Source organism: Takifugu rubripes, chromosome 14, assembly GCF_901000725.2.
Source record: "Takifugu rubripes chromosome 14, fTakRub1.2, whole genome shotgun sequence".
NCBI lineage: Eukaryota > Metazoa > Chordata > Actinopteri > Tetraodontiformes > Tetraodontidae > Takifugu > Takifugu rubripes.
Window position 1 is genome coordinate 13,338,693 of NC_042298.1, and position 27,521 is coordinate 13,366,213.

A 27,521-nucleotide genomic window follows, 5' to 3' on the forward strand; every position below is an offset into this window, starting at 1 on the left:
ATAGATAGATAGATAGATAGATAGATAGATAGATAGATAGATAGATAGATAGATGAGGGTCAAATGGTGGCATAGTTCGAATGGAATGTCTAACACCACCCTGTAATTTTGAACAAACCTTGAAGTGCCCTGCTGATTGCCCTTCACACGAACTCCTTGTCCAGTAAGCTTTATTGCAACATCAAACCAGGGAAATCTGCTTTGACCAAGAGCAAGAAAGGGATTTCTGCATTTTAATATTCTTAGAGATCTTTTTTTTTTCAAAGTAAATCCTTTGAGATTAAACCCAACCCTTTGCTTGATGGAGCGAGTAACAGGGTCTTGCAGTTTGCCAGCTGAAATTTTAAAAAAGCAGCAGCACTACATTATTCCATATATGATTATCCAGGCATGACCAGAAAACGGACGAGCATGTGGGGGAAATGTGTCAAGGTGTTTCAAGACAAATGTGCTAGTCTTTCAGCTGTGGATCATGTAGAGAACCCTTCACTGGTTCCCTAGATGATTTCACTTCTGCCTGTTGCAACAGGTACATCAATGTTTACGACTGTGAAAGACCAATTATATACTAATATGTTGTAGATCATTTTGGCCTTGAGATAAATAACATAATGCAAAGGACTCTGCTATGGGAAAAACAGCACATAGACTTGCATAAATACATGGTTACCTCAGTTTTGAATAGTCTACAATGTTTTTAGAGGAATAAAAACACTACACACGGTGTCCAATTAGTGTGTATGTTTGTGCTACGTGTCACAGGACATGAAATCACAAGTGAAATCAAGTTCATAAAGTGCACATCTGTTTTGCTGCCAATTAAAATGAAATTTTGATGAAGTCTGAAGTGGAAAATGATGTTTGCTTAATGAGGACTCTGCATCTTCGTATATGCAGCTGCAGGAATGTGAGACAATGCAATCAACTAGATGGTGCAGTTCATTTGAATCATCTTCTTCCTGTTTATAATGCTTGCTTCATGTAAATAGATCAAGTCATATGATCACAGTTGGAGCAATTACCTCACATTAAGAGAAGTAAGTGTAATTTTCTAAATAAACAGACACAATTCACAAAGATTTAGTTTTTTAAGCATGCCTGTACAGTAGTTCCAATAGCTGCTAAAAAAGAAATCAGCCCCACACTATTCAAACATGGTAGTATTTCTGTTTTTCTCTTAAAGGTTTATCATAAATATCTTTAAAGCAAATATAAAGCGTGTTTCCTTGGGAGTGAGAGGCTTAACTGCAGAGATACGTTGCTATGCAACAAGGATTTCGAAAGAATTTGCAGCGGCAGGGTCAGATTTCTGTCTCCGAACGCTCGACAGGAACTAAAAACTGCTAATATTGCAACTTTGAAAGGATCTCACTTGAAACCCTCCAACTGTTTTTCATTGTTTCTGCATTCATTTCCTAAAAACATTGAAATCCTCCCGAAAGGCTCCACATCCTCCATTTATCCTGCCATCTTCACACTGATGATGCTCCCCATACAACATAATTATTCTCCAGAATTCCCTCAATAAATTATTGCTTTGTTTTCCTTGGGTTCACAGTCTAATTTGACAGATCAATCCACATCTGGCAGACAGCTTCCAGATGTGAAGCCCTCCTGGGCGTTAGCAAGACCCTCAGACTCAACCAACCTCCGTCTGTGTAACAAATGAGACAACAAAAATGGAGTCACAAGGTCAAGGAGGCAGCTGCACAGAGGCATGTTAATGTAGCAACATATAACACCAGAGTAATCTGCTGTTAGCTAGTGGATTCATGCATTAAATAGAGAAAACACCAGAAGAAAACATCCTCGAGGCTGAAATAATTCTTCTCTGCAGGAGGTGGCAATGTTTCCTACCTCAACAACCGGTTTATTCCCCACACTAACCAGGCTGCACTTAAGCTCGAGCAACACACCATCATATCGACATGGAACCAAAACCTGGTATTTCAGCTTCTATACAACTGGGTTTGTGTGGGTATAAATGAGGCACTGGTGCTGTCAAAGTGCCTTTAAAGCACCCAGTCAAACCAGCCAAACACCAGAACAGTGGTCCTGGAGGGGGAGGGGCGTAAAACTGGACCCCAGCATCGTCATGTATTACAGTGTCCAAAGAAGAAAGAAAGGAACTATTATCTGAGTCAACTACATCCCTCAAAAGAAATATACAGAGATGGAACATTTGAATATTAAAGATATTATTCCCTCTTGACTAGGCTTTGACTGGACTTCAATGATGTAGGTTTCTGGACCAAAATTAAGCTGGAATTCTACTAAAGCACGCCGCACCGTCTCATTATTGGTCCTTCTGTTTTCTTTCTCAGTTTTCTTGTTTCTTTAATCTAAATTCATAATGAAGTTCCTTAACTTTCAGCTTGTGCAATCATTTATTTAATAACTGTTTAACAAAACGACTCCACTCTGTTATTTGGTCATCACGGAGGAAGTATCTGAAAATTCTAGCGCTGCACAGCAGGAGACATCTCAGGGAGTCACAGGAATATGAATGATGTCTGACTGATTTGTGTTCCTTGGATGGAGATCAGACTCAGATTTATGGACAGATGGCTGAAGACCTTTTCTTACAGAGAGGGTCACATGGTGGCCACATGCTGAAAACCTCTTCAGCTCCAGGTCTCATGACGTCTTCTTATAACTCATGGTTTCGCTCTTGGAGTCTGTGAACAACAGTGGTGCGTTTTTACCTACAGCCTTACAAAGATGGAAAAGAGAGAAAGAGAAGTTAATTAACACAAAAGCGTAGTAAAACCTCTTATTCCCCGTTTTTTTCCTTATCTTGGAATCAAAAAGTTTGGAAGTCTAGAAGCCACATTCAAAGCTTTGCTCAAAATTCAGATATTCAAATGAACCTGTTCTTAAAAGAGATGCTGATTTATTCAGTTTGTATTGATATACATTTTTAAATCAAGTGTGTAATCTTTAATTTAGAAAGGTAGAAACGTAGAAGGGCATTGGTCCGATGGAATCCAGCCCATTTCCATGCTCTCAACCATAGCTTCACCTTACTTGGGCCCATCTGAATGAGCTTTTTGCATGACTTCATTATCCAGCCAGAGCTAAAGGGCAGATGAAGAAAGAACAATAAGCCTTTGGGGATTGATAATTAATGGCAACGAAGAACAGGCAGGAATGTGAGTGGGGACCGAGATAAAAAGGCTCATTTAATTTAATGATTCCGTTTTTGGGCGGAGTTTGACATCATGTAGGCTCAACGCAGATTTCAAAAGTCAGTCAACTTCCACATGGTATCATTAGACATTCATATCATCCTTTTTACCCTCTGATCGGTTCAGTTGCTACTTACTCGAGCAATAATGGTAACATGAATCCATCCTTTGCCATTTCGGTGTGCGCGACGTTGTTCTGCACACGTGAGCGAACATTTGTGAAATAATGGAAATGACGCATCTGTCCAGTCATGTTAAAACATGATATTAAATAAAATAAGCAGTCATGGCCTGATTCTCCGATCCGCACAAATAGAAGTGTACGTAGCTGCATTAGGGTGTGTAGGAAGCTCTTCCTCTTCTTGTTAGGGTTGTGTGTTTGTGTTAATAAACTCCAACTTTAAAATTAAAGCTGGAGAGCAGGTAAAGAGGAATTCTTCCAGAGCATTTGTTGCAATCGCTGTCTTGATATCTCGTTTGTCAAGATAGTCTAGTTGTGTAACTGGGACCCTGATGAGCAAAATGTGCCATTTTGGGCCACATTTTTTATTTTGTATCTTCATTAGAATGCAGGACATTTCTAGTGTTAATTTACCAATGTTTCTTCACCAGTCCTCCCATTCTCTGCCTCCATTCTCCTGATATGTGGGTGAATATTGTCAGTCTAAACCTCCTGGATGTTTTATTGGAGGGAGCAGTGACAGCAACAGGATGAAATCACTTGTGACTCTGGCGCTTTAGCAGGCACAGCCACCATTTGCTATTTCAGAACACACCCACACACACTCGGTTCGAGCATACTATCATTACTTTTCCTGCCACACAGCATTTGGTGGCTACTCCTTTGATGTGAGAGCTTGATTTTTTTCTTGGGATGGGGCCTGCATTGTTCCCAGCTTCCACAATCTGCAAGTCAGTTCTATTATTCATTGCTGAGCGTGAAAAGGGGTCCAGATTGGGAGGAAAATTCTTCTGTTCTCTTTGATACAGGCCCTTCTGTCACCACACAGGAGAGCTGGAGTGTTCAGTGACTTTTAATTGGCCCTTTCAGTTGTCAAAGCTTTTCATACTTTTTATTAACACTGGGAGAGATAAATAAACACCTGCCTATCAGCTTTTTTGTGCACTTGTTAGTTGTTGCCACATTTTCATATTTGAAGTGACGTGAAAACATTAAACTGTCATTATATTGAGTTACAGCACCTGAAGGTGACGTTGACCTTTGTGTTAAGCATCGACTGGATTCCCAGTGTAAAAGTCACAAAAGAAGCACTTCATCAAACTCCTAAAAGCTGCTATATACCACCGTCAGAGGGAAACCTTTCCTTTTTATCCTTTATTGGACAGAATTGAATAGTTTGATTGTGGAATCAAAAGCATGTCTACACAACATGAAACATGAAAAATATATCCAGCCATGGATCATTTTCAGGCACAATGGTGGGTTAGCATCACACTTTCACGGTAAGAAGGTTAGGGTTCGAATCCCGCTGGTCAGAGACCTTTCTGTGCAGAGTTTGCACGTTCTGCCCATGTCTGCGTGGGTTCTGGTATCCAGAGGCAGGCAGTCGGTGACTCCGCATTGACCTTCGGCATGAATGTGAGTGTGAGTGGTTGTTTGTTTCTACATGTTGGTGCTGTGATGAGCTGGTGACTTGTTGAGGTTGGACCCAGCCTCTCAGCAGCCGACGGGAGCTGGGAGAGGCTCCTGCGCCCCCGCAACCCTGCTCACTGATAAAGTGGATGATGATTGATGGATGGAACATTTGCACATGCTTTTTTGTCCATGAGACCTGGAAATATTAAATATTGGTACTTTTGGATATCAGGACTTTCATAAGTTGACAGCTGTGTTATTAAATACATTTCCCACCAAATCAGGGATGTTTTCTTTCTGCTGATTGTTTTAAGATTTCTCAGATGGTGCCGGTTGCAGTGTGTAGAGCTGTACCCCACACACAGGTTTCTGTTGACTCTAGATCCCACTAGAACACAAGTTGAACACGCAGCACTTTTAAATTACAAAAAGCGAAAATAAACCAGTAAACGACTGCGCTTGAAATTAAGAGAAATTGCAAGTTACTTCCAGAAATGGCCAGTTTATGCTGCAGTCCAGATGCACGCAGGCATAATTATCCTCTTCAGTACACAGTAGTGCGGTCTAAGGTTAAGAGAGTAAACACGGACTGCGGTGTGCCGACAATGACAAACGACATCCCCACTCCTCCTGCGCCTCTCTTGTGCTTCCAGCTGGGCAGTTAGCAAAGGTGGTTTTGGTGCTTCAGATTTCTGTCCTGCGCTACAGCAGCAACACCGAAGCAGACACACAGAAAATGGAAGCCTTAATTATCTAATTGGCCACTTGCGGTCCTCCTCCTGCGGTAATGGCCGTGTAACAGCTCTGTAATGGGCTTTGTCCCACACAGATGCTTCTCACAGTGGGACTCCTGCTACCAACACAGATGGGAGAACTTCATCTTTGTCGAACATGCTGCACTTTCCCATCTCTTCTGTTTTTATTTCAGTGATGTATCTATACACAAAGCGTCCATATCACCTTTGCATGGTTAAGTAGTTCTTTCAGAACTTGTGAACTGAATATTTGTTTGCTAAATGTGTTATCCTGACTCTGCCCTACTTTAGTGGGCCTCAAATGATCTTTTTGTATTATCTGGAAGTATTAATGATGCCTAAGATTGTATCCCAATCTTAAATAACTTTCACATAATTTGACGTTTGTAGAGTTATAAATCAGAATAATTAGAAATATAAGAAGTTTAATTAACTGTAGACACAGAATCTTTGGATTTTTTCCTTACTAGACTATTTCATCCAATAAAAACATTCGATGAAATGAATATATGAAACAAAGTTTTAGTAGACTATACACTATGTTGTATCTGCTACCAGCTGTGAAATTCATTTAGAAAAATGAATGAAAATGCAAAGTCTAGCCTGTAATTTTGTTGCTTGAAAGAGCAAAAAATGAGTGAAGTGAATGATGAAAATAAAATGGAAAAAAATTAGAAACAGACAGACGGGGAGGCTGAGCTGGGAGAGAGCAGGGACAGTTATATAACTGCACAGAAAGATGGGCGCAGACGAAATTTAATGATGACAGAGCTCAGAAAAAGCTGCGCATCTTGACTGCCCCCTAACGGTGGAAGTCAGAAACTCCTGTCATTTAGATCAGATGCATCTTTAATGGTTCTCGCGTATGTTTTCAAGGGGGTTTTGCTTTAATTCATAGATTTGATGCTATAATACGAAATAAAGACTAAAATTGTTTCAAAAGTAACAGTTTATTTCAGCCATTGGCTCCAAGGAAGGAGATCCAGTACAGTTTTATATGCAACCCACTGAGAAAACCGGGTTATATAAGGTAAGACAGAGAAGGCAAAGCAGTGGGAGGAATTCTTCACATAAAAGACAGAATACCTGCAACGACACCTAAAATATGTAACGAGGCTTTTTCTCCCAGTACAACACAGCTTAATGTAAAGCGCCGTTACTCATGAGCGACGGCCTCACACCAAAAAAAAGACAAACTGCGACAATCCGTAATCCACAAACTGGGAACAAACTAATTTGCGGCCTTAAGAAACAGTTTGAAATAGACAGTTTCCTAACCAGTTGCCCGTAGTGGCAAATGCACTCGCATTCAAGAGGCATGGATCAAAAATTGATGGCTCCCTGCCCAACAAGGCTTTTAAATTTAATTACAAAAGATGTTTTGTGTCTGATGTATAAACTATTCAGCAACTACATTTCACTCTCAAGTATGAATACTGTCTTCTACCACAAAGGTTTCTTTATAGAACATGACACTGCATGTCCTCATATGGCTCATGCATTGACACAATATGAATATTTGATAGTTTATTGACAGTAGTTGAACAGTTTGGCCCTAGTTTTAAACCATCCCAACACTATTTACTGTGAAAAAAATACCCCCTGAATGTTGTCACATATTTTATTCCGCTATAAAAAAAAACCACACAACTGCACTTTTAAAGTTTTGTGCGTGAAACTCACAAGCTAACCTGTCGAGCGTGGGCCAAACATAACTGCGCCCCCTGATTTTATGATCTCATATCCTGACAGGAGTGCTCTTGTAAAACCTGTTATGTGATGTAAAGTCCGACCCAGTTTGTTTTGGAAAGGGAACAAGTCACTTGTCCATGTATGGAGGAGAAACAGCCCTGACCCCCACCGTGAAAGACAGGAGGATCAAAAGATAAAGCCAGGAATAACTGAGGTCATTTTATACAAATATTTCAAAGCTAAGGTCTGCAGATGTCAGCGAGAAACAACATGAAGACAATAAAAGAGAAATGCTTCAGAGCAGCATGTTCTAATTGGCTGTATTTGTTCTTGGATGTCAGTTCTCAAAAGTTCTAATAAAACAGAGACCCTGCTGTTGGGAAAGACTCACATTAAACATTAGATAAGGGTTGCATGGATTGTTGTTAAAACCCAACATGGTGGAAGGTTTGGATGACCAGTTGCAGGAGCACACAATGGTGCCTGGTGAGGCTCAGATCAGGACCCTTTTTTTTAAAATTAGCAAGTGATTTTTGTTCCTGCTGAGTTCGTATCCAGCCGTCACTCTAACATGCTGTTTCAGTATCTGCTATAAAAAAAAAAAAACAGAAATTTATTGATTGCAGATTTAAACTAAGCACAAGCTGAATTTCTACCATCTGGGATCACTAAAGAGCTCTTAAAATTTTGAAGGTTGGTCAAAAAGTAAATCAGACCTGTGTTGGAGTGAGCACACATCCGGATTTCTTACAAGTTTCACAGGTACCTGATAGTTCACCCTGAGTGGTTTGTTCAGCATATTTCTGATTCAATATATTCCTTAGTAAAAAAAACCAAATAAAAATACATTTTCTGATTGAAAACTTTTGGTCCTCAGATTCTATCTAGTGCTGAATGGGCAGATTAAGGCCGATTTCACATCATTCCCACCGGCTGGAAAACTGAAGGACACCTTTGCTGCCAGTTGCAACTAGATCAGATCAAAAGTGAGGTTTGAAATGCCAGAATAAGGGAATTAAAGTGTGCTGTGTTCATTAACCTGACAGGGGTGCAGCATATTAATGGCCCGTGCTCTCACACGTCTGTTGTAATTTGGTTCAGTTTTTCCAAACTTAATAATCCAGTGTTATTTGGTTCTCAACACGGGACACATGTGCACACAGAATGGTCAGAGCTCCAGCAGTCAGGGGTGTGGCCAAACGCAGGGAAGGGTTTGTTTTAATATGTCCACTTGGAAAATCCTCGGGGGAAATTTCACGGATTCTGCTGCAGATGTTTCACCATGTTTGCATGCTTGGAATTGGGGTTGGGCCCTTTGATCTAAATGAAAACGCACCGCAGAGGTTTGCAGCCCAGGCGAGTTCGAGCTCCGCGCTGCCGAGCAAGTCAGAAAGTGTTTCCACCTACGGATTTTCCCAGATTCCCCGGCAGAGTCTACCGTCTGTGATCACTGAACACCGCGGGCTGCTGCCTTGCTTCATCCCTTTCTTGGCTCGGGCTGATGCCATTTGGCATCCCCAGGGCACAAACTGCTCCAGTGCCAAACGCAAACTGCAAATAATACAGATCGAACTGAAGTCTGGTGCATATGCTGCATTTTAATGGTCATTAATGACATGAGGAACCATCAACACATGTGGAAGAGCGTATGGTGTTACCTTTGGTAGCCTGCGCTTGCGAAATATGTCATGTTCAGCTTTGTAGAGCACAAACTGTCTCCTTTAGAAGGTGGCAAATGTAGGTTCACAAACACACACACAAATGTAGTAAATAAAATGCTGACGTCATGCAAATTTAAGAGGTCCCAGTAAAATTATTTGGTTCCGAAATGTATCGTCTGGTAAATAATGGTTCCCATTTATAATCTCATTATCACTCAGAAGGGCTGAGCGCATTCATACAAGAGTAGCGGTAGTTTTTGTTGTATTTCATCTTTATTGTTTGTTTCTAATTTCTTGAGCTCTTGTTGGGGGTTTATTTGTGCAAAAAGTGACAGATCAGGATTATATCAGACATTTGCAGCAGGTGTGAATCTCTCATCTCTTCCCCATTAAGCAAATGCGTCTGAATGACACGACCCTGAAGTTATTTCCTCTTTAAATATGACATTGTCCTGTAAATGTGATAGATGCATTTTGGCCTGCGAAGTCACATCACTTTTGCCACAGTCTTTCTGAGCTGAGCTTTTACTGGGACCCAGTGGTATGAGTTAGTAACACCTCATGCACCATGAATTGTTGTAAAAAAAAAACCCAGAAACACCACATGTGGGGCCACAGCCTTTATCATTCCTTCAACATTGAAGTTGATAGCAACATGAGGACCCCAGAAGCTGTTTACAGCTCTCCTGGCTGCGCCTGCTGGAGCTAAATTCTAAGCGAGCCGAGCGCTAAGGAGCCAATAAAAACAGCCTCATTTAGGCTGTCGCTACTTGGCACTCTGCTTTCGAAAGAAAACAATTTCTACACCCCGTCAACTTCACGCAAGGTTGTGCACAAGCTGGACAGGAATCACAGGAGGACTTGTCAGGACTTGTTTCTTCAGTCAGCGCAAGAGACCAAGACTCCATTTACAGGCTTCGTCAATGCCAAAGTCAAATTTTTTCAACCCATTAAAGAATCTTTACAATTTATTTGTCAGCTGGGAGCTGAAAGTGTTTCTTTTCCCTTTTCATCCTCAAAAGGTTGTTTTTGATCGACCGTGAGACGACTCAGAGGATAACGATGGCAAAAACGTGACGTTGCCATAGAGACATCCTTGACCTCGACCCGGTTGTTTGTGTTTGTGGGATTGATTCACCTCAGTTTTACTGGCAGTGCTGAGGGAAGTTTGGGTGAAACAGAGGCACGACACTGATGCAAGATCTTTCATATTTTTTTTAATGATTTACGCAATACCTGAGGGTCTTTCCAGGCTTTGATCCCTTCTCAGACAAAGAGTCACTGGATATGTTTTTTAATACTCTGTGCATTTAATAAATCTGTGAAAGTTTATATTAGAATGTCTGATCTTATCTGAGTTGAACTTCAAAGGCTTTTTCTTTTATGAAGAAGAACTGAACTGTTGCTGCAGAGAAAAAGAAGCGCTCTCGCTGCCAGACAGTGCAGAAGGCAAGAAATCCTTCATCTTAGGTCGCACGTTTGCATTGTACAGTGTTCCGAATATGCAAATTTAGCTTAAAGTTTGACGAAAAAGTTTGGGGAGCTGGGATTGATCTGCCAAACCTGATGGATTCAAATCTATTTTGGTTCCTGCAGCGCGTTATGGCTGTAGTTGGATATTTAAGGTTTTGGCCCAAAGGGCCATATCTGCATACATGTTTATGAGATCCATCGAGGCAGTTGCCTGCATTTTAGAAGCAATGACATCATTTCCCAGTACTGGTAACATAAACCAGGTAATGGACGTCTTCAGTGACCAGAGCTTGATTACAGAGCTGCTTTCAAAATAAACTTTTCTGCTACATTAATATAAATGAGGGTGAGATAAACTCCCAGAAACTACCCCAGCCTTTGAATCAGCTGAGCTGTGTACTAACACCTGCAGCGTCTGTCAGCCTGTCCCCCGCCCCCCAATTCCCCCAGGAACTACCCCCAGTTGCCCTGCTGGTGATCAAAGTTGAGAAAGAGACTTTTAAAAAGGCCGCTGCAGAACTTACAGAGCAGATCTTTTAATATAAACATCTTCCCATAAAAGAGAAATTGGTCCTAAATGTTGAAGCAATTTGCTTCTTTTGGTTTGTCTTCAGCCTCCCTGCTGCCCGTCATTATGTTTCACAAATAGCGGCATGTTCAAACATTGGTCTCGCTTCCCTAAAAGGAGAAGGTTGAGTCTATGTTTACAAGGTTTTGTGATGAGGTTGTTTATTTTAGCTTCACTCGGGGTTTAATTTGAAATTCTTGTCCAGGCTGTTAACAGAGGGGGGGGGGGGGGAACACGGCCAGGTTGACTTATTCAAAACCTTTTTTTTTTGTTGGTATTTCAAGGCTGCCTTCAGATAAAGCCCCCCGTGCAGCGCCAGCAAAGACAAGCATTTGCTTCAAATTAGTGCTGCGCTCCAGCTAGAGGCAGTGAATGCACCGACTGGAAACTTGCATGAGTCTGAGTGATGCTGTGTTGAGATTTTCCACAAGTGACTGGAAAGTCTGCGGGAAAGAGGACGCCGCATGTCATCAAGCCCGGCCGGTTTCCTAAATTTGTACACCTTCACTGCTCGAACGTAAAACGACCTCGTCCGTTGTGTTTTTTTTACGCAGCAACCACATCAGTGGAGCGGATTTTTAAGGACTGGTTCAGCAGTTCCTCGGCATGAATGGGACATTTAGAGGGCTCCTGACTGGGACCTGTGTTTCGCCTCACATGCGGTCTGTGACCCTGTTTTCAAAGAGGGGCTTTAAATGAAAACAGGACGCACAAACCGCTCGATTCGTCCCATTTCTGTTGGTGAGCTGAAGTGAGGCAATGGGGCAAGTCCAGACTGGTCGACGAAGGTGAGCATTGCATGTGTGTTTGAAACACATAGGGAGCAGTTACATAAGGAAAAATGAATGTGTATTTACATAAAAAGCATCCAATTGTTAATGGGTGCAGTTCAGCCAGAAGGGAAAATTGATAGATTTACTCCTCAGACCCATCAGTACAACTTGAAACATGTTTGAAGCTCCCCGCCACCCATAAGGGAAATGGAGCAGGACTAAATGACTGTGTTCATGGATTCATCATGGATCATTGTTCTTTTACCCCCATCCGCTCCTTCGAAGGGCTCAGCGAAACCCGACCACAATGTTTCTGTTCTGCTGTATTGTGCAAGAAGAGTAAACACTTTTGCCAGGATCACATCTAGTGGGGATGGTTGATTGAAAGGGAGGCTTAGTGCGAGCCCAGCAACATTTAAAAAGCTATCTGGATCTTCCACACTTGGCTGTGACATAATATGATGATCGGGGTGAAGGAATATAGAATAGCTCCAAACTTCTCTTCCAAATATCAATCAGAATCAGAAAAATTGGCACTAATTGCAGGCCTACATGCAGAAATGTGTACTGGCCTAAGCTGGATTCATCTTCTTCTGTTGCCTCTTTCAGATCAGGGCTGAAATCAACACAGAATATTATATATAATGTTCCCACAGGCTTATGAAGAAGCATTGATCTTAAACTTTGATGACAAAGGAACCACTGACCTTTGACCTTGCTCTGTATTTACAATAAATTTTTCTTTCAGGCAGCAGGAGTGAAAATGTTCTGGGAAACCTGTCAAAGCCCATCAGGCCCACATCCTTGGCGCTATAACGCTACAACGGTGACATATTTTCGACCACTGTGTTTACATACAGACCTCTTAGCCACCATAGAATATACAGCAGACTGAAATATTTTATTTAGACTGGGATGTATAATGTCTACCATATTACTGAGCAAATGTTAAAGAAATAAAAAGCCTTTTCCATCTTGTTGTGGTAAAGTGAAGTGGTTAAACCATATATGTAATGAGGGGATGAGGGCTGAACTGAGACTCAAAATGACTCAATCTATACTATATATATAAATATACCATGGCTCTTTACTGTTAGCTGCAAGTGATTTCCTGGGGCATGATTAATGCCACACTAAAGTAGTGAACCAGACATTCCCAGGAGCAGCCAGTTCTCCCCAAACCACCACCGGTGCCTTATAATTATCGAAACATAACATCAATTTGGTCTTTCCATCCACAATCAGAGAAGGTTGATATGTCATCTGGAGGGGAAAAGGAATCTTTTCCCCACGAGTTTGTCCCCAAAGACTAACAACAATCTGGAAATTCTTAGAGTTGTGATCAATTTAAAGGCTGTAAATTGATTTCGATAGTCATTTGTAGGAGATCAGCGCTCGTAAATGTGTTGTGAAGAAACTAGCATGCGTATTTTCTTTTACAGAATAAACGTGGTTAAATAGAAGCCTTTTTAGCACTTGTTTTAAGCTGTAACCAGCGCAACAGGCAGCCAAGTCAAAACTTCAGCTGTAGTGGTTGAGATTTGGGAGCAGTGAGATAATTTTCAGAGGACGGACTGTGTTGTCTCAGAATACATAAATCACCAAAGAAATAAAACACACAGAACTTCATAAAAGCTTTAATCCAATGATGGAGACGTGTGTTTGCCAGCTTGCTATCATAAATCAGCTCGTGCTTTTATGATTCAGTGCAATTACACTGAGGATGATTTATTATTCTCTCAATCTTAACCAGCCAGTTAGCTGAGCTTGGGAGCGGGAAGCACCGATTCAAAGCTAAAGCCGTGAGTAGGAGCCTTTAATCCCTTAAACATGCATTAATCTGCAAACTCCTCCGCTGTCAAAACCTGACAAAATGGTGGAGATTTTAGTGCAGTGCTGTCGCTGTCCCAGAGAGGATTACAGGGGAGGCTAAAGGGGACGTGAGATTGACCCCAGTTCTTTCGGAATCAAACCCTAAAAGACGGTTTAATATCTTAGCTGATCACACTTGTGGTGTCCGGGGTCTTCAAAAGAGCGTTTACCTCAGCCAAATGACTGACCCAGAGGAAGAAAAGACATGAAACCTGGACGGTGCTGCTGTGGTCCGGCCAAACTGAGGCTCCTCTGGCTTCATGGTTCTGGAGGAGGGTGGACGCGTCCACATACCGAGGGCACATGCTTATACAAACACAGCGGACCAACTGGTGTCACATCTTGTGCCAGTACAGTAAGTTTTTTCTTTCCTCCACACCCACTAAAGGAAGCAGTCTGTTTAATATTATGAAACCACAGCGGGAGGCAGCAGGTTTATGCAGGAGCATCTGGCGTCGCCACCGATGGCTGCCAGGGCGCACTTTAGATCCGAATAATTGGCTGTGACGGCAGCGTGAGATGGACAAATGAGAAGCTCCTCCTGAGTGACCTGATGACTGAGGGAGGAATGAAGAAGCCTGCTCGGCGTCTCATGGGAATCCTGTGGAAAGTCAAGGTTTAGTGTTTGGTTACTCCAACTTTAGGCTCAAGCGTGTCAGTGCTTACTAATATGACTCTAACTTGATTTTAGCATTTTTTCCCTAATCGCTCCATGCTGCCGTTCAGTTCGTCACTCAAGAACAATGGCTCCAAGTAGAAATCAAAGAATTTATTTGGGATGTCCAGAACACAAATACACAATTATTGCAAAAGAAGAGATAAATAATGGCATAAAGGCGAAAAAAAAGTCACGATGACATCGTAAAATTACAAAAACAAAGAAAACTGGTGGTTAATTCTGTTGTACACCTGTACCATTCAAAATGATGCCCTCGACTTTCCCTTTTAGTGAACAAATAAATATTTCCCATGGGCATTTTAAACGTAACCAGGATTTCCAAAGCACAGATAGGTAGAATGGAGGGAAAAAAAGCAATCATCAACTGTGCAACTTTTATTTGGAGAATTTTTGGTAGAAAAAAAAATGCACATATGTGAAGAAAATAAATGTAAATGTAAATACAGTTTAATAAGCAAAGCATTTTAAGATTGTCGTAGCTGCATTTCACTTGGTAGATGAGGTGGGAGGCGAACGGAGGCTTGATGGTATTAACGTGGGAGTGAGGGGAGTCAGGCAGCTGCAGCCAGCTCACTTGCAAACATATATATAACATATATATATATATGCATGGAAAAACCAAAACCTTTGAACAAAGAAGCCTCCATTTTCCATGACAGTTCCAGCCCATGCTGGCAGAACTTTAAAAAAGGCCTCAGGAAAAAGAGCCAAAAATACCTCAGTGTTCTTAACTCAGAGGAGCAGAACAATATAGTCTTCAGAGCACAAAGATAATCATCAAAATCTGCTCCAGTGTTTTTCTTTTTTGCCCGTCTTTAAAAAAGAAAGGCGCTCAGAGCAACACTATTGGTATTCCACAGCAGTCGGATCCGATCAGATTCACGAGATTCCAGTCGCTTCTGCTTAATCCAGTTAGACGAAGGACAGCAGGGTAAAGAAGGAGGGGGGGGGGATCCCGTTAGCTTCCAGTGGAAGTGGGTGAGATACAGAGGCAGAGGTTCAGTGTTAACATCCCGTGTGTTTCTGGCGGCAACCACTACACCTGTCGGAGGTCAGTCCCAGTCATCTTTACACACGCAGGCGCATTCTTCGTGGTGCTCTAAGGACACGTCGGTCAGTGTTTTCTGCAGGCCTTTGCCCCCATTTCGATATTTCAGCAGTAGCACCTGTCAACATGGTTGGACGTCAAACATTTTATCTCACGCTCGCTCAGATTGTTGATCTAAATGCATTTCTTCATCTCTATTTCCAAGCTCAGATGACTTCTACTTCTACATTTCACATCGCCTGAAATTGGGATGTTGCGTAATGGGATGAGCAAAATTGCAGAAGTTCCGACCGAGCATTGGAAAAAAGGGAAGGCAAAGCGGAAACATCATCCGCCGAGTCGCTGAGTGCTAACGTTTACCTCGTGGTATTTCTTTGTGACCCTGGCGGGGACGCACTGGCAGTCGTAGCAGCGGTGGGAGCAGCAGGCGCAGTTTCCGCCGCAGCGCTTCACCAGGAGGCAGCTTGGCCAGAAAATGGCGTCGGTCTTTTGCAGCTCCTCGCGCAAAGACACGGAAAAGTTGCGCGGCGTGCAACTGTACAGTCGAACTTCATCCCTTAGCAGATTAAGATCAGCTCCTCCTTAAAAGGCACGGAGAGGGCATGCACGTGAACACTTCCTGTCAACCTCGACAGAGTTGTGATGAGGGATATTGTGAAATTCCTACCTCTGGCTTTTTTACTATGGATGAATGACTTTCCCAACACGTGCCAGGATGGCTTGTACAGCTCCTCCATATCCACTTGCCACCGCTCGGGTTCAAGGTATCTCATGACCTCTTCCACAGTTCCCAGGCCGTCCACTGCTTCTGACAACTCCTCAATACCCTGAAGAGCTGGAGGGAGAACGGCAGGCAGCTCTGGTTCCGATACACTCTGTGGAATGATGAGCAGATGAGAGACGGATGGGAAAGAAACGTTATTGGTCTTCAGCTGTGAAGGTAACAGTTAATTCGTTGGTGTCCAGAATTCCCATGTGGATTCATACAAAGTGGGAATAGTTGTTCCTGCTTGGTTTGCTGTCCTCTGTGAAAACCAATGATGTCAGAGGGTCGTCGCCATAATGGCCAGCATCTGATATCTGCCACAGTCGTAATGATTGTGTCTAGCAGTTCGATGGGCAACTGGGAGGCAGATGAAAAAGAATGGCTTCATTTTTACACTGTCAGCCACGATTTGCATTACAGCCTTGGTTTCTTTGCTCCTGCAGACGGCAGGATCGTTTGTTTTAGTCTCAGAGTCCTCCGGGCTACATTTGACTGATACCTCATCTGTGGGTCTTCCAAAGACAGGAGAGGCTCATCTGCTAAACCCTCCAGTCCTGTGATGCCGTATTTGTCCAACATGTCAGCTCAGCAGTTTCACTGAACTCGTGTGACTGACGGGTGGAAGCCAATATTGTGACGTTTGGAGAAACAAGCGCGACTCGTGGAGGATTGGAAACACTAGCAGTTTTCCCAAATCGTATAAGCGCGAATTAGAAAAGAAGCCGGAAGGAAATTGTTGCCTTTTGTAAAATTTCATGGCGCTAACGCCAAGAGTGTTTGTGGTTTGCTTCTGATTTACGACTTGTGGTAAAAGTCATCCACACTGCATTTAAAGAACTTGTGAAATGCTAACCGCTAAGTGGCTAGTAAAACCTTATTTCAAAAAGTCTGTATATTGAATTGCCAATGTTCAGAAGTAAGAATGAAGCATCAGGAAAAATCAATAATAGCAATATGCAAATTAATAAAAGCTACATTAAAGCACAGATTTTTACTGGCTGAATAAATGTATTTTTTCTTTGCACACTCAAAAGGGGCTCATATGGTGATTTTAAATGGTGGTGCCAGTGGTTTCTCATTGTCGCACCACAGGCTACTGAAACACAGCCGTGCACATGCTGCACATTCTACATAGTCTACAGCTTGTGATTGTGCTCTTCTCATTAGAGGAGCTCTGCAGGCCCAGTGCCAGACAGGAAGTCCCGCCCATCTATCAAGCACAAGGGACATTGCTACAATATGGAAGCTAACATTAGCTAAAAATGTGCATGTTTCCATCAAAATACCTAAATGCACCACTCATTTATTTCAGACCATCTCTACATTTAAAATGATTGCTTTCAGTGTCAGATGTGTGATGAGGGCTGATCCTAAAACTGGCATATTTTAATGCACATGAAGCCCCTCAGCATTTGTGTAAGGGGCCTTAAATTTACTTTCAACAGGTTCTTAATAAAAAAAAAAAATAGATAAAAAATTATTCAATTTAGCTCATGTTAGGATCTTGTCATCGGTCTTTTCAACCAAGTGCTAGCCATTATGTTTGCTAGCAGTAAGCTTCTATTGAGAAAAGAGCGCATTCATGGATAGATGACAGAAAAGTACCCTTAACCACTCCCGCCTCCAATTTTCTGACCCCATTTTCAAAGGTAATACCTGGGAAACTACTTCACATGTTAGCGCTGTATTCTAACAGGCCACGCTGCCGTGTCCGCAATTTAAAACAGTTTACTAATCTGGAACAGTTTCAGGCTCTCAGATGCTGTTTTTATACCTCATTTTCAACTCTCAACACTGACAATATTAACCGGGAGTTTTCCCACCATCTTTAGAATTCCAAAACTTTTTCAGTCCTTTGTCTCAGTCAGCATTTCAATTCAAACTATAATAATTATAATTAAACTGTGACATCTTCTAACATAGCCATTATCACTGCAAAATGCAGAACCCTCGGAGCTCCAGCACATGAATAGACTTCCTCCCCACCTCATATCAAGCTCATTCTGCTCTGCGCAGGACGACCACATGGCTTATTTCTAGTCACTGTAATGAGAGGTTCATTTGACAATGTTGAGATGAAAATGCTGAAATAGCGTAGGGCTAAAACAACATCCTCCCCTTCACACGGCATTGCTGACCGCGTCTTAAGACAGCGAGCAGCGAGAGCCGTTGCGTGTGAACGCAGCGCCTGGCTAGATACCACACGCTGCAATTGAGGCTGACGTATAAACAGAACTGCAGCGTGAGTTTCCCCGTCATGCTTTTTGCACTTTGACTAGGATTTTACGTTCCATTTTCTCTGTTCTTCCTCCCTCTATTCATGTCCTTTATTTAAAAAAAAAAATGTCTTCAATTCATTTAAATAAACAAAGCTGCTGGAGCTATCATTATGTCCTGAGCAACAGGGTTCATTTCTGGATCAAGACCTCACAGAGACAATGATGTATGTTTTGTTTGCCCCGTTAACCCACCATTCAACACCCCGCATGCTCCATTCAACAGACTCCCTCTCTCCCGTGTTTTAACGACCTCTTCCCCTCGGCCCTTTCGCTCTTCCTTAAATCCCTTCCTGTGAATTACAGACGGGGTCTTATTTCCCCCGCCACCTCTCCAGTCCACAGAAGTGGTGGGGAGGAATTATTGCTTGTTTAAATATAAACTAAAGTGCTGGCCCCTGCGTGGCATGGGGTTCCAGTAGCTGCCGGCCAACCGCAGAGGAAACAGAGCGCCGCTGTTCTAGCCTGCTCCTCCTTTCTCAGCACAAAGTTCAAAGGGAAGCCACGCTGAACATTAAGAGGCCAAAGCTTCCTCTCCCTCCTCATGGTTTCCACACCTATGAGGCAGAATATGAAAGAAAAAGCACAGTCACTTCCTCCATTATATATTTAGTGGCAGACATTTGATTTTGCTTTTACACTGCCAAACAAACCAAGCAGTGGCGCATAAATTCCTGCCGGCTCACCATGCAGTTCGTCTCGCCTCTTTATCGGCGCGGATGTGGTCGGACGTCTCATTTTACTCATGCGGAATATGCAAGCTGTTGCAAACAACACGGGCGTTACCGGATTTTGGTATTGATTGGCTTTAATTTCATTGGATGAAATACGGGCCTTCTTATGGCACCGGCATCACAGTTTATTGGGAATATTTGGGGTCGGGACAACGGCAGTGTAATGGTTTCCTGCTCATAGGGGACGAGGACGTCCATCACGCAGCAGATTGTACTGACAACAACGGTGAAGTCGAGGAGGACAGGTCAAGTTGAGGACTAAGACGGTTTCTAATGACCGGTACACAAACCTTCAGTGAGGTCGTTTGCTCATTTGTGCCTGTCAGCTTTCGGGTGATTGATGAGGAGGCGAACTGTTTATGCAACAAAAGTCAACAAGGCCCGAAAACATGACAGGTTGAAGCATGGCAGTTGTCTTTTCTGGGATCTCCTCTGTCAGTGAAGGCAGCAGGTAGCGAGGGATTCTTTGTGTGTGTGTGTGGTCTGTGGGCCTGAAGAGAAATGTGCAAAGACAAAGACTTTGCACATGTTTCTCTCTTTTAATTCCAGCTGTGCCAGGGAAGACTGGGGGCTAAAATCTGTGTTAATTTCACAGATTAAGTCCAAATGCAACGTGAGTCAGAGTTAGTCGTCCTAAACTGATATATCTGACACCCATCGATGCTGTTGTTGCTGATGTAGAATTATTCCACTCACTTCAAATCACGACCAGAACACATGAAGTGATATGATGATTGGCTAGTTAGCTACCTGAAGGGGAAAGCTGCTAAAGCTAATGTCACATGACTGGAGCAGAAAAATGAACACAATTTAAACCAAAAGAAAAAGTCTTGACAGATGTTTGCAAGACAAATTAGCATAAAGTAATTGCACCAAAAATGCAAGCAGGATTATAGAAGAATATCAGTGTTTTGGAGATGGGATTGAAGGCGATTGATGGAGATAATCATTTCCTTTCTTAATGTCTTAGAGACTCTGTTGTTGGTGTCTGCTTAGATTAATTAAAGCGATATAAGGAAGAGTCTTGATCCAGTGGGTTTGGACAAATGATCTCAATTATCCATCCATCACTCCTAACCATGGCTTCTTTCTAATGAGGGTCGCTGGGATGCCACAGACTCTCCCAGTGGTCTTTGTAAGAGGCAGAAACACACTCTGACCACATCAGCAGCCTATAACAGGGCACACACCATTAACTCACACTCACACCGAGGGGACATTTTCAGCCTCCGCTCAACCTCATTTGCATGTCTGACTGTGGGAGGAAAGAAAACACAGAGAAAAGGAGAGCACGCTATCGTGCTAGCCGCTATACATCTGTACGAAGCCTCACATCTGGCAACTGAAGCACTGAATGAGACGGTCGTACAAAATCAAATTTTACTGGACGTATACGGACATATATCTGCCAGAGATCAAACAAAGACAGAAACAAAGACACAGGGAGCGATGTCAGCGTTGCTATATCACAGACAACAGAAGAAAACAGTAAATGTCAGTCGGAGGTAGGTAATGAAACATTATGGGTTTCTGCAATAAAGACGGAGGACTTTTGATCTGCACCATAATGAAAAATCCCAGTAAAGGACGCAGACAGACATCAGTGGGCCAATTTTCCACATAAAAGCTGCATCTCTCTCCTAATTCCTACTCTCATATCAGGAGCCTGAAAGGATCCCAGGGTCAAAACCTTTAAGCAAACGTGAAACCACCCATCTCCTCCACCTCGCTCCCAGCAGCAGCAAAGCACGCTAAATGAGGCGCAGGTTCAGGTGGAACAATAATACGGGACTGAACCGCTAATGATACAGAAATGAAAACAATACACGGCTGGGAAAGTGGGAAAATTGCAGTCTGGTTCTGGCTGCCTGCTTCTGCTCTCCACCATCACTGGAGGGCCCAAACTCTTTCTGGTGCCCATGGAGAACCACTCATGTGATGATGAATTGCCAGATTTTTCAAACTTGTCAGCATTTTTTACTGTTGATCATTTACGTACCGAAGGAAGAAGAGAGTAGCGGATGCAGAATCCCGGATTAGAGGGGAAGTACTCGTCGGAGACGAAGCGGATCCTGATCTGACTGCCTTTGGAGGTTTGACCGGGTGGTACCAGCTGAGACCCACACCAGCGACCCAGGATGGTCTTCTCAGCCAGATCCTCCACCTCCACAAAGTCGTACCTTGTAGACAGAAACAGATACACGTCTGTTATGATCGTAGTACGTGTTATAACGGAACTTCCTGCATAGCTTCGTAGTTAACGCATGTATTTCCTCTTTGCGCTGTTGCCATCAGCAACAGCGACCGCTCCACCTCGGGACCACATCTAAACCGCATAAGAGAATCATTTTTGCTTTAGATATGATCATTATCTTACTGACTGAACCAAATGTGTCAAATGACAGGAGTCAGATCTCAAAGGTTGGAGGATGGTGCAGCACGAGCAGCCGCTGTTTAGCAGGAACTGACAAAGCTCTTACACACATCATCAATGAGTTATAGGTTTTAATTAAATCGGAAGGGGAACGTGGGCTACGGCTGTGCAAGACCTTAATGACTCTTTACATTACCTTCCAAATTTGCAGCTGTATAAAAACTAATTTTCCATATCATTAAATTTGCATTAATGTTGGTGTGTGTGTGTGTGTGTTGGATACACCTTGCAGTACAAACAACAAATAACAAATAACTCATTTTAATTCTAAAGACAAGCATTTCACGTTTGCACACTGTAGCAGACCAGCCTTCTATACATATATATAGTGTACATATATATATACAGTATATACTATAATGAAATGCAGAAGCATACAGTAGACTCATCTGCTGTAGACCTCCACTGTCCCTTCAGCACAGTATAAAAGATCTCCTGGGTCTTTATTATTTATATTCATATTTCAGAGTGAATCATGCTGCAGTTTGCGTCAACAGGGACGACCTCTCGCTCAGTCCTGCCAGGTTGGGTGTTTGGAGTTTTAGGACACGTTTTACAATTTGCATTGGCCCCAAAACAACAGAGACGGACGTGATTTGGGTTGAAAATGGATGTTCCGCAAAGTTGGATAAACTGAAGGGGGCGATGGGGGTCTGCCGATGCACCGACTGCTGCCTTTCATTTGGAAAGTCTGGAGGTTCATCATCTGTACAGACACTCTGGAAAAGGTCCAAACAAACAGTCCTTTTGCCAAAGTATACATTAAATGTGAGGCGACTGAATAAACTCTGAAACTGGAGGAACAAAGCAGCTTGTTTTGGGGGAAAATATTCAATTAATGTGGCTTTTTTCTGGAGGTCAGAGGAGACACACCAGTGTTCTGCTCTCGGAGAGCTGCAGTGCTCTGACAGTTGGCTCATTTATAATGCAAGATGTCCTGATCATTACACATCACCATGTGTTCAGGGTTACATGATGAACAGCAGACTCTCGGATTTACAAACCTCTTTGCATACACACTAAACTGCAAAAACTCCTGGAAACAACCAGCAAATGAATCTACGGCTGTGTCAGAAACCCACACAATGCAAATTTAAAAAAAAAAAGAGTTTATTAATCACAAAGCTTGGATGCTTGTGAGATATTAATAGATCCAATATTTACCACTGGAAGGGTGCAGATTAGGAAAAATGAACACTTTTTATTATTATTTTATTTATTTTTTTGGTCATCTCCCTTCAGAATAAAGAATGAGACGCTTTCTTTCTTTCTCTGAGCTGGCAAGCATGACTCCATCGCCATGCCAACCAGCTGCAAGGCCCATCTTTCTGCAATATGCCTCTCCTCCTGTGGATTTGGTTAGAATGCTTTTCATCCCAGCGCAGCCAAACAGAATAGTTGATGAGCATCTCTCCTCCACAGACTCCCACTCATCTTAACAGAGGCTCCTCGCTTCAGGCTGAGCTCTCCACTTTCCTTTCGCTGTTCATCATTTCATCCATGGGAATCACTGGACGAGAGATTACACTCTGGCTTATTTGCATCGCATTGCTCGGTGACAAAATGGTGCCAGAGCGGCATCGATCGTAGGGTTTTTTCTGTGCCATCAGCAGAATGACACATTTGTTGTGTGTATATGTGGAAAGATGCATGTTTGGATGTAAAGAAAGGAGAAACACCTCGATAAACTTGTGATTTTGAGGTTGAAAAATGTGAAGCAACTGGCGATGACCCAGAAAAGGTTGGTTTTGTCCTGCCAACAGTCTCCCCTGAGGAGCCTGAGCAGAGCCATCCTGTAAAGGCAGGATGCCACTAAAGTTGCCTCCACCCCACGGCGAGACATCTCTTTTGAGCATTTAAACAACAAAAATAACCGTATTAACCTAAATAAGGCCTAGCGCAGACGTGCAGACTCAGGGACACATCACTAATAAGAGTGCAAACTGTGTCGCTAATGCATGCATACATGCATGTGTAGGCTACTTATGGGTCAGGTTGAAGTCAAGCAATCCAATCCAGTCCTGTGTGTAAGGAGTGATGCTAATGCACATCATATGGATCACAGCTGTATCATTATACGCTAGCATCTGGGTTGGAATTGGCCTGCATTTTTAAACGCACCGTTAATGAGACCTGTGTGGTCGAAAATGTAGAAAAAACTTTCATTTAGCCTGCCATCCACTAGGAGGCTACCAAGGAATGACGAGAAAGATGCCCTCTGCAGCTTCTTGCAAATGCTAACCACTCGATGCTGACGGAGTGGGGGGATCCTGACGCACGGATGGTAAATCGATTCTTCAGGGCTCGGATTTCCAGTTTGAATTGATCAGCAAAAGAGGCAAACCCAGGCCGTAATTCAAATGGATCCTCCATAAAACAGAGGACACAGTGCGTGCATACGTGTGCGTTTGTGTTTATGTGCTGCCAGTTAAAGGGAGGCGCCTGTCACTTCAGCGGAGGTATAAACGTCCACTGCATTAAATAAAATCTATTGCCATTAAGGGCCAAAACAAATCATTCTGCTGCAGGGTTTCAACATTCACAGCTGCCACGGCACCAAAGCCAATTTCACAAATGGCCACACACTCTCCCTCTAAATCTTTACAGATGGGCTACAGCAAAGACAGGGCACGTCTTCTGTCCAGCCCAACCCCATAAAATGGCGTGCCAGCCAGGGAAGCCCCCCGCTCTCTGGGAGCCGGTTGATCAAGCGGAGGAAAGTCTTTTTTGAAAGACTGGCACAACGCTCAGGTGAAATCCTGGGGGAGGTTATCCATTTCCTGAATGGAAACAGGTTTTATTTATACAATAAAAGCTCACAATAAAACCTCTCAAAATGAAAAATGTCAGAGTAGAATGCCTCCAAAGAGGGGGTATGTTTATTAAATCACCGTTTCCAGTGTTGTAATGTGGAACATTACAGCGTCCCGACCTGCCAGGGCAGGAAAACAGAAGGTGGCAGAGGTCACTACAGTCAGTGGAGGTGTTTACATGGTCTGATAGCACAGACGTGCTGTGTGGATTCTGCTCTCGTGATGGAAAACATGGTGCTTGAGGTGCATTTAGCGCTACGTTCTCACTTGCAGATGCCATCTTCAGGATCCTCCAGACCAAACTTCTCATCAAACGTCAGCTGGATTCTCATGTTAGCGGAGGCCACAAGTCTCCAGACCATCTCAGTGCTCCGGGGATACGTGTTGGGGAATTCTGGGCTCTGGACCATTCCTTCTCCAGACACTGTTATGATCTTCTCTTGATGGGAATCTTGGACTCCTGGAAGAGAAAGGAAGAATGTTTGCTCTTTGCTGGATTACATACGGCAGATAAATTGGCCTGGATTAAATCATTTGGACACCATGGAACTCCTATAGATCATTCACCTGACAAGGGCACAGTTTTATAGGTCAGGAACATTATTATATGATACATAAATATGTCAAAACCTTTAGAAGGAAGTATGGAATAGGAACTATTCAATTTAAAGAATGACTTTGGAAAATGAAGACTGGATTTATGGCCCCTTTCTTTCGCCATCAGAGGGTTTGGAAAAGCCAAACATATTTGAATAAAATGGAAATAGTTTTCAAACATGATTTATCTGAAAGAACGAAAGGTTTACAGGGAAGCTTAATCTCAGACACAGCCAACAGCATGTAATTTTATATGAACAACCAAATAAATAGGAAAGCTATACTTGCACGACCAAAAAGTGCATTATAGATATGCTTTTAATGTCACTGTTTTTAATATGGGTTTTATATGGCTGGAGGTGGTTTATGTACTGCGGCTGACTCAGACTCACACATGGGGATTCCTCTGCTGCACCCAGACGAGTCGGGGTGAGGAGGTCAGCACTGGAACGACAGCTTAAAGACGAGATGGACACTGAGACGAAAAAAAGTGCCGAGTCGCAGAAATGCCCCAAAAATGTAAATCCACTGACGTGAACATTAAGATGCATCTGCCGAGAAGACAAACTCTGCTGCCGTCCACGCTCACAAACGCGCTCCGTTTCGTTTTCTCCGATACAAAGGATACGATTCCTGTTTAATTGTGTCGCAAGCCGCGAAGCCACAAATTCCTCCAGAGGATTTCATTCCATTCAGAGCTTGCCACTGTGTCCCCCGGGGCTCTATTACATCCTAATACATTCACAGAGGAAGGGGAAAAAAACCCACTGACAGGAAATTTCCACCTGAGCCCTACAACCATGACAACAATGATGCCCTGAAGCCACGGCCGTTTTATCTCACAACAAAAGGCCAAAAAACAAGTCTGGACTCTGAGATTAAGACAGTTTGTTCTTGTGTGCTGGTTTTTGTGGGGGGGTTGTTACAAAATGAGTAATATAATGCTGGATAGTTTCAAAGAAATCATCTGGATATCAAAGCAAGGATTACGATCAGGTGGTGACAGCCGCACAAACCCAAACTTAAGAAAATGATCAACCGGTTGCAGCTGTATTTATTTTTGTATGAACCAGTCCACTACGTCTGACCATCAAAGGAGCCAGAAGAGATATTTTTGTGCTGCTGGATGTTAGTCATCACATTAAATGGATGCGTAACCAGCAGTCCGGATTGTGCACACAGAAAGTTCTGAACTTCATTTCCCTTCGCTTTGCAGTGAATGTAATTCCGGGAGCTGATCCGTGTGGTGCACTTTGATTTGTGCTCAGGTTAACGGCCAGCGTCCACACTTCTTGTGTCCTGTTTTCTGCTGTAAAAACATCAAAAAAACAGCCGGGCAGCATCTCTCGGTTTCTCCAGATCAAAAGGCCTCAGTTTGAATCTCAACTCAGTGTCAATTCTCCACATTTAATGTTAATATATAACCTTGTTAAGTGAAAAAGCCCTAAATTGAATGTTATTTGACAGCATTTGAGAGGCTAAAGCTACATGCCCCAGACATTAGCTTCTGATATGGTGCTATTCAGCTGCAACATCTCGGCACATATTTGGTTCCTTATACACCTCCAGCTCTGTTCTACAGTCATGCAGATGATAGTCTTTGATGCAGGCAGTGTCAACACACTTTGACTGACTGTTTTTAGATGGTAGCATGAGCTCAGCAAACCGACAGCCTTCATGCTAATAACTCATAGCTCTTTAGCATAATGACATATTTGTAATTACTTTCCAATTACTGTAGGCTTCCACATACGGGCTAATAAAATGCATGATGAATATGAAAAACGATTATTGAATATACATGTGCAGATGCATAAAGTAGCGGCCAGAAAGAAGAGGAATAATGTGCTCTCATAATTATAAATACACATCTGCTTATAGGGATGTTCTCCTTGGAAAATATATTTGGATGACACTAATTGTGTGGGAAAAAAATGCTGAAAAAGGAAATTTTATAATATGAAACACAAAACTACGTTCCACAGATCTGCACGGATGAAGAAAAAGAGCTTAATCCCAAAAACCTCTGCAAATATCCTGCTTAATTTTCTCAACTGTATCAAAAGTAATTGCAGTGGGTGGGAAGAACTGGCTCTGCATTCCTCTTTTGTGCATGAAGAATTCGAAAAGGTTCTTCACCTTTTGTTCACTCGTCTCAAGTAGAAAATCCTGCTGCTTTATGGTCTCACTCATTTTTCCCCCCTTTTACCTTCTGATAAACACGTCTGTCCTTTGAACTTTCCCATCGCCATCCCTCCCACATGCTACCAGTCATGCTGGATTCCCAGTTTAACTTTGACTTGAAAATGACCTCACTCTGCGGGTTAACCAGTGTCATCTAATGATCAGAGACGTGGTCCCCAAGAGTGAATTACCTCAAACATGACTTTTCCTTGACCTACTTTTTTCCCTCCTCTGTGAGGAAAGTAGAGCCGACTATTAAGGGAGGAAGTGACTCTGAATAAATAGGGGCCTATACAGTGCAGCCATTGTGCTTTGTTCACACATTAGAAGCTGAACCATTCATGCTGTTAAACATTAACCTTTCCCCTACCATAACAAAACTGCACATGTAGTGGAGGATGTGCTGTGCTC

General features: G+C 42.7%; 1 protein-coding gene across 1 annotated transcript in view; it reads right to left on the bottom strand.

Moving 5' to 3' along the window:
* Positions 1 to 14,333: 14,333 nt before the first annotated feature.
* pdgfc (platelet derived growth factor c) overlaps positions 14,334 to 27,521 on the bottom strand; it is a 31,855-nt gene continuing 18,667 nt past the window's right edge. Inside the window, exons 5-9 of the mRNA XM_029847763.1 lie at positions 24,597 to 24,789; positions 21,082 to 21,262; positions 15,974 to 16,181; positions 15,667 to 15,887; positions 14,334 to 15,424 (exon numbers count right to left, since the gene is read on the bottom strand). Coding sequence (XP_029703623.1) covers positions 15,311 to 15,424; positions 15,667 to 15,887; positions 15,974 to 16,181; positions 21,082 to 21,262; positions 24,597 to 24,789 — 917 coding nt within the window. The 3' untranslated portion in view covers positions 14,334 to 15,310. The remainder of the gene's footprint in view (positions 15,425 to 15,666; positions 15,888 to 15,973; positions 16,182 to 21,081; positions 21,263 to 24,596; positions 24,790 to 27,521) is intronic.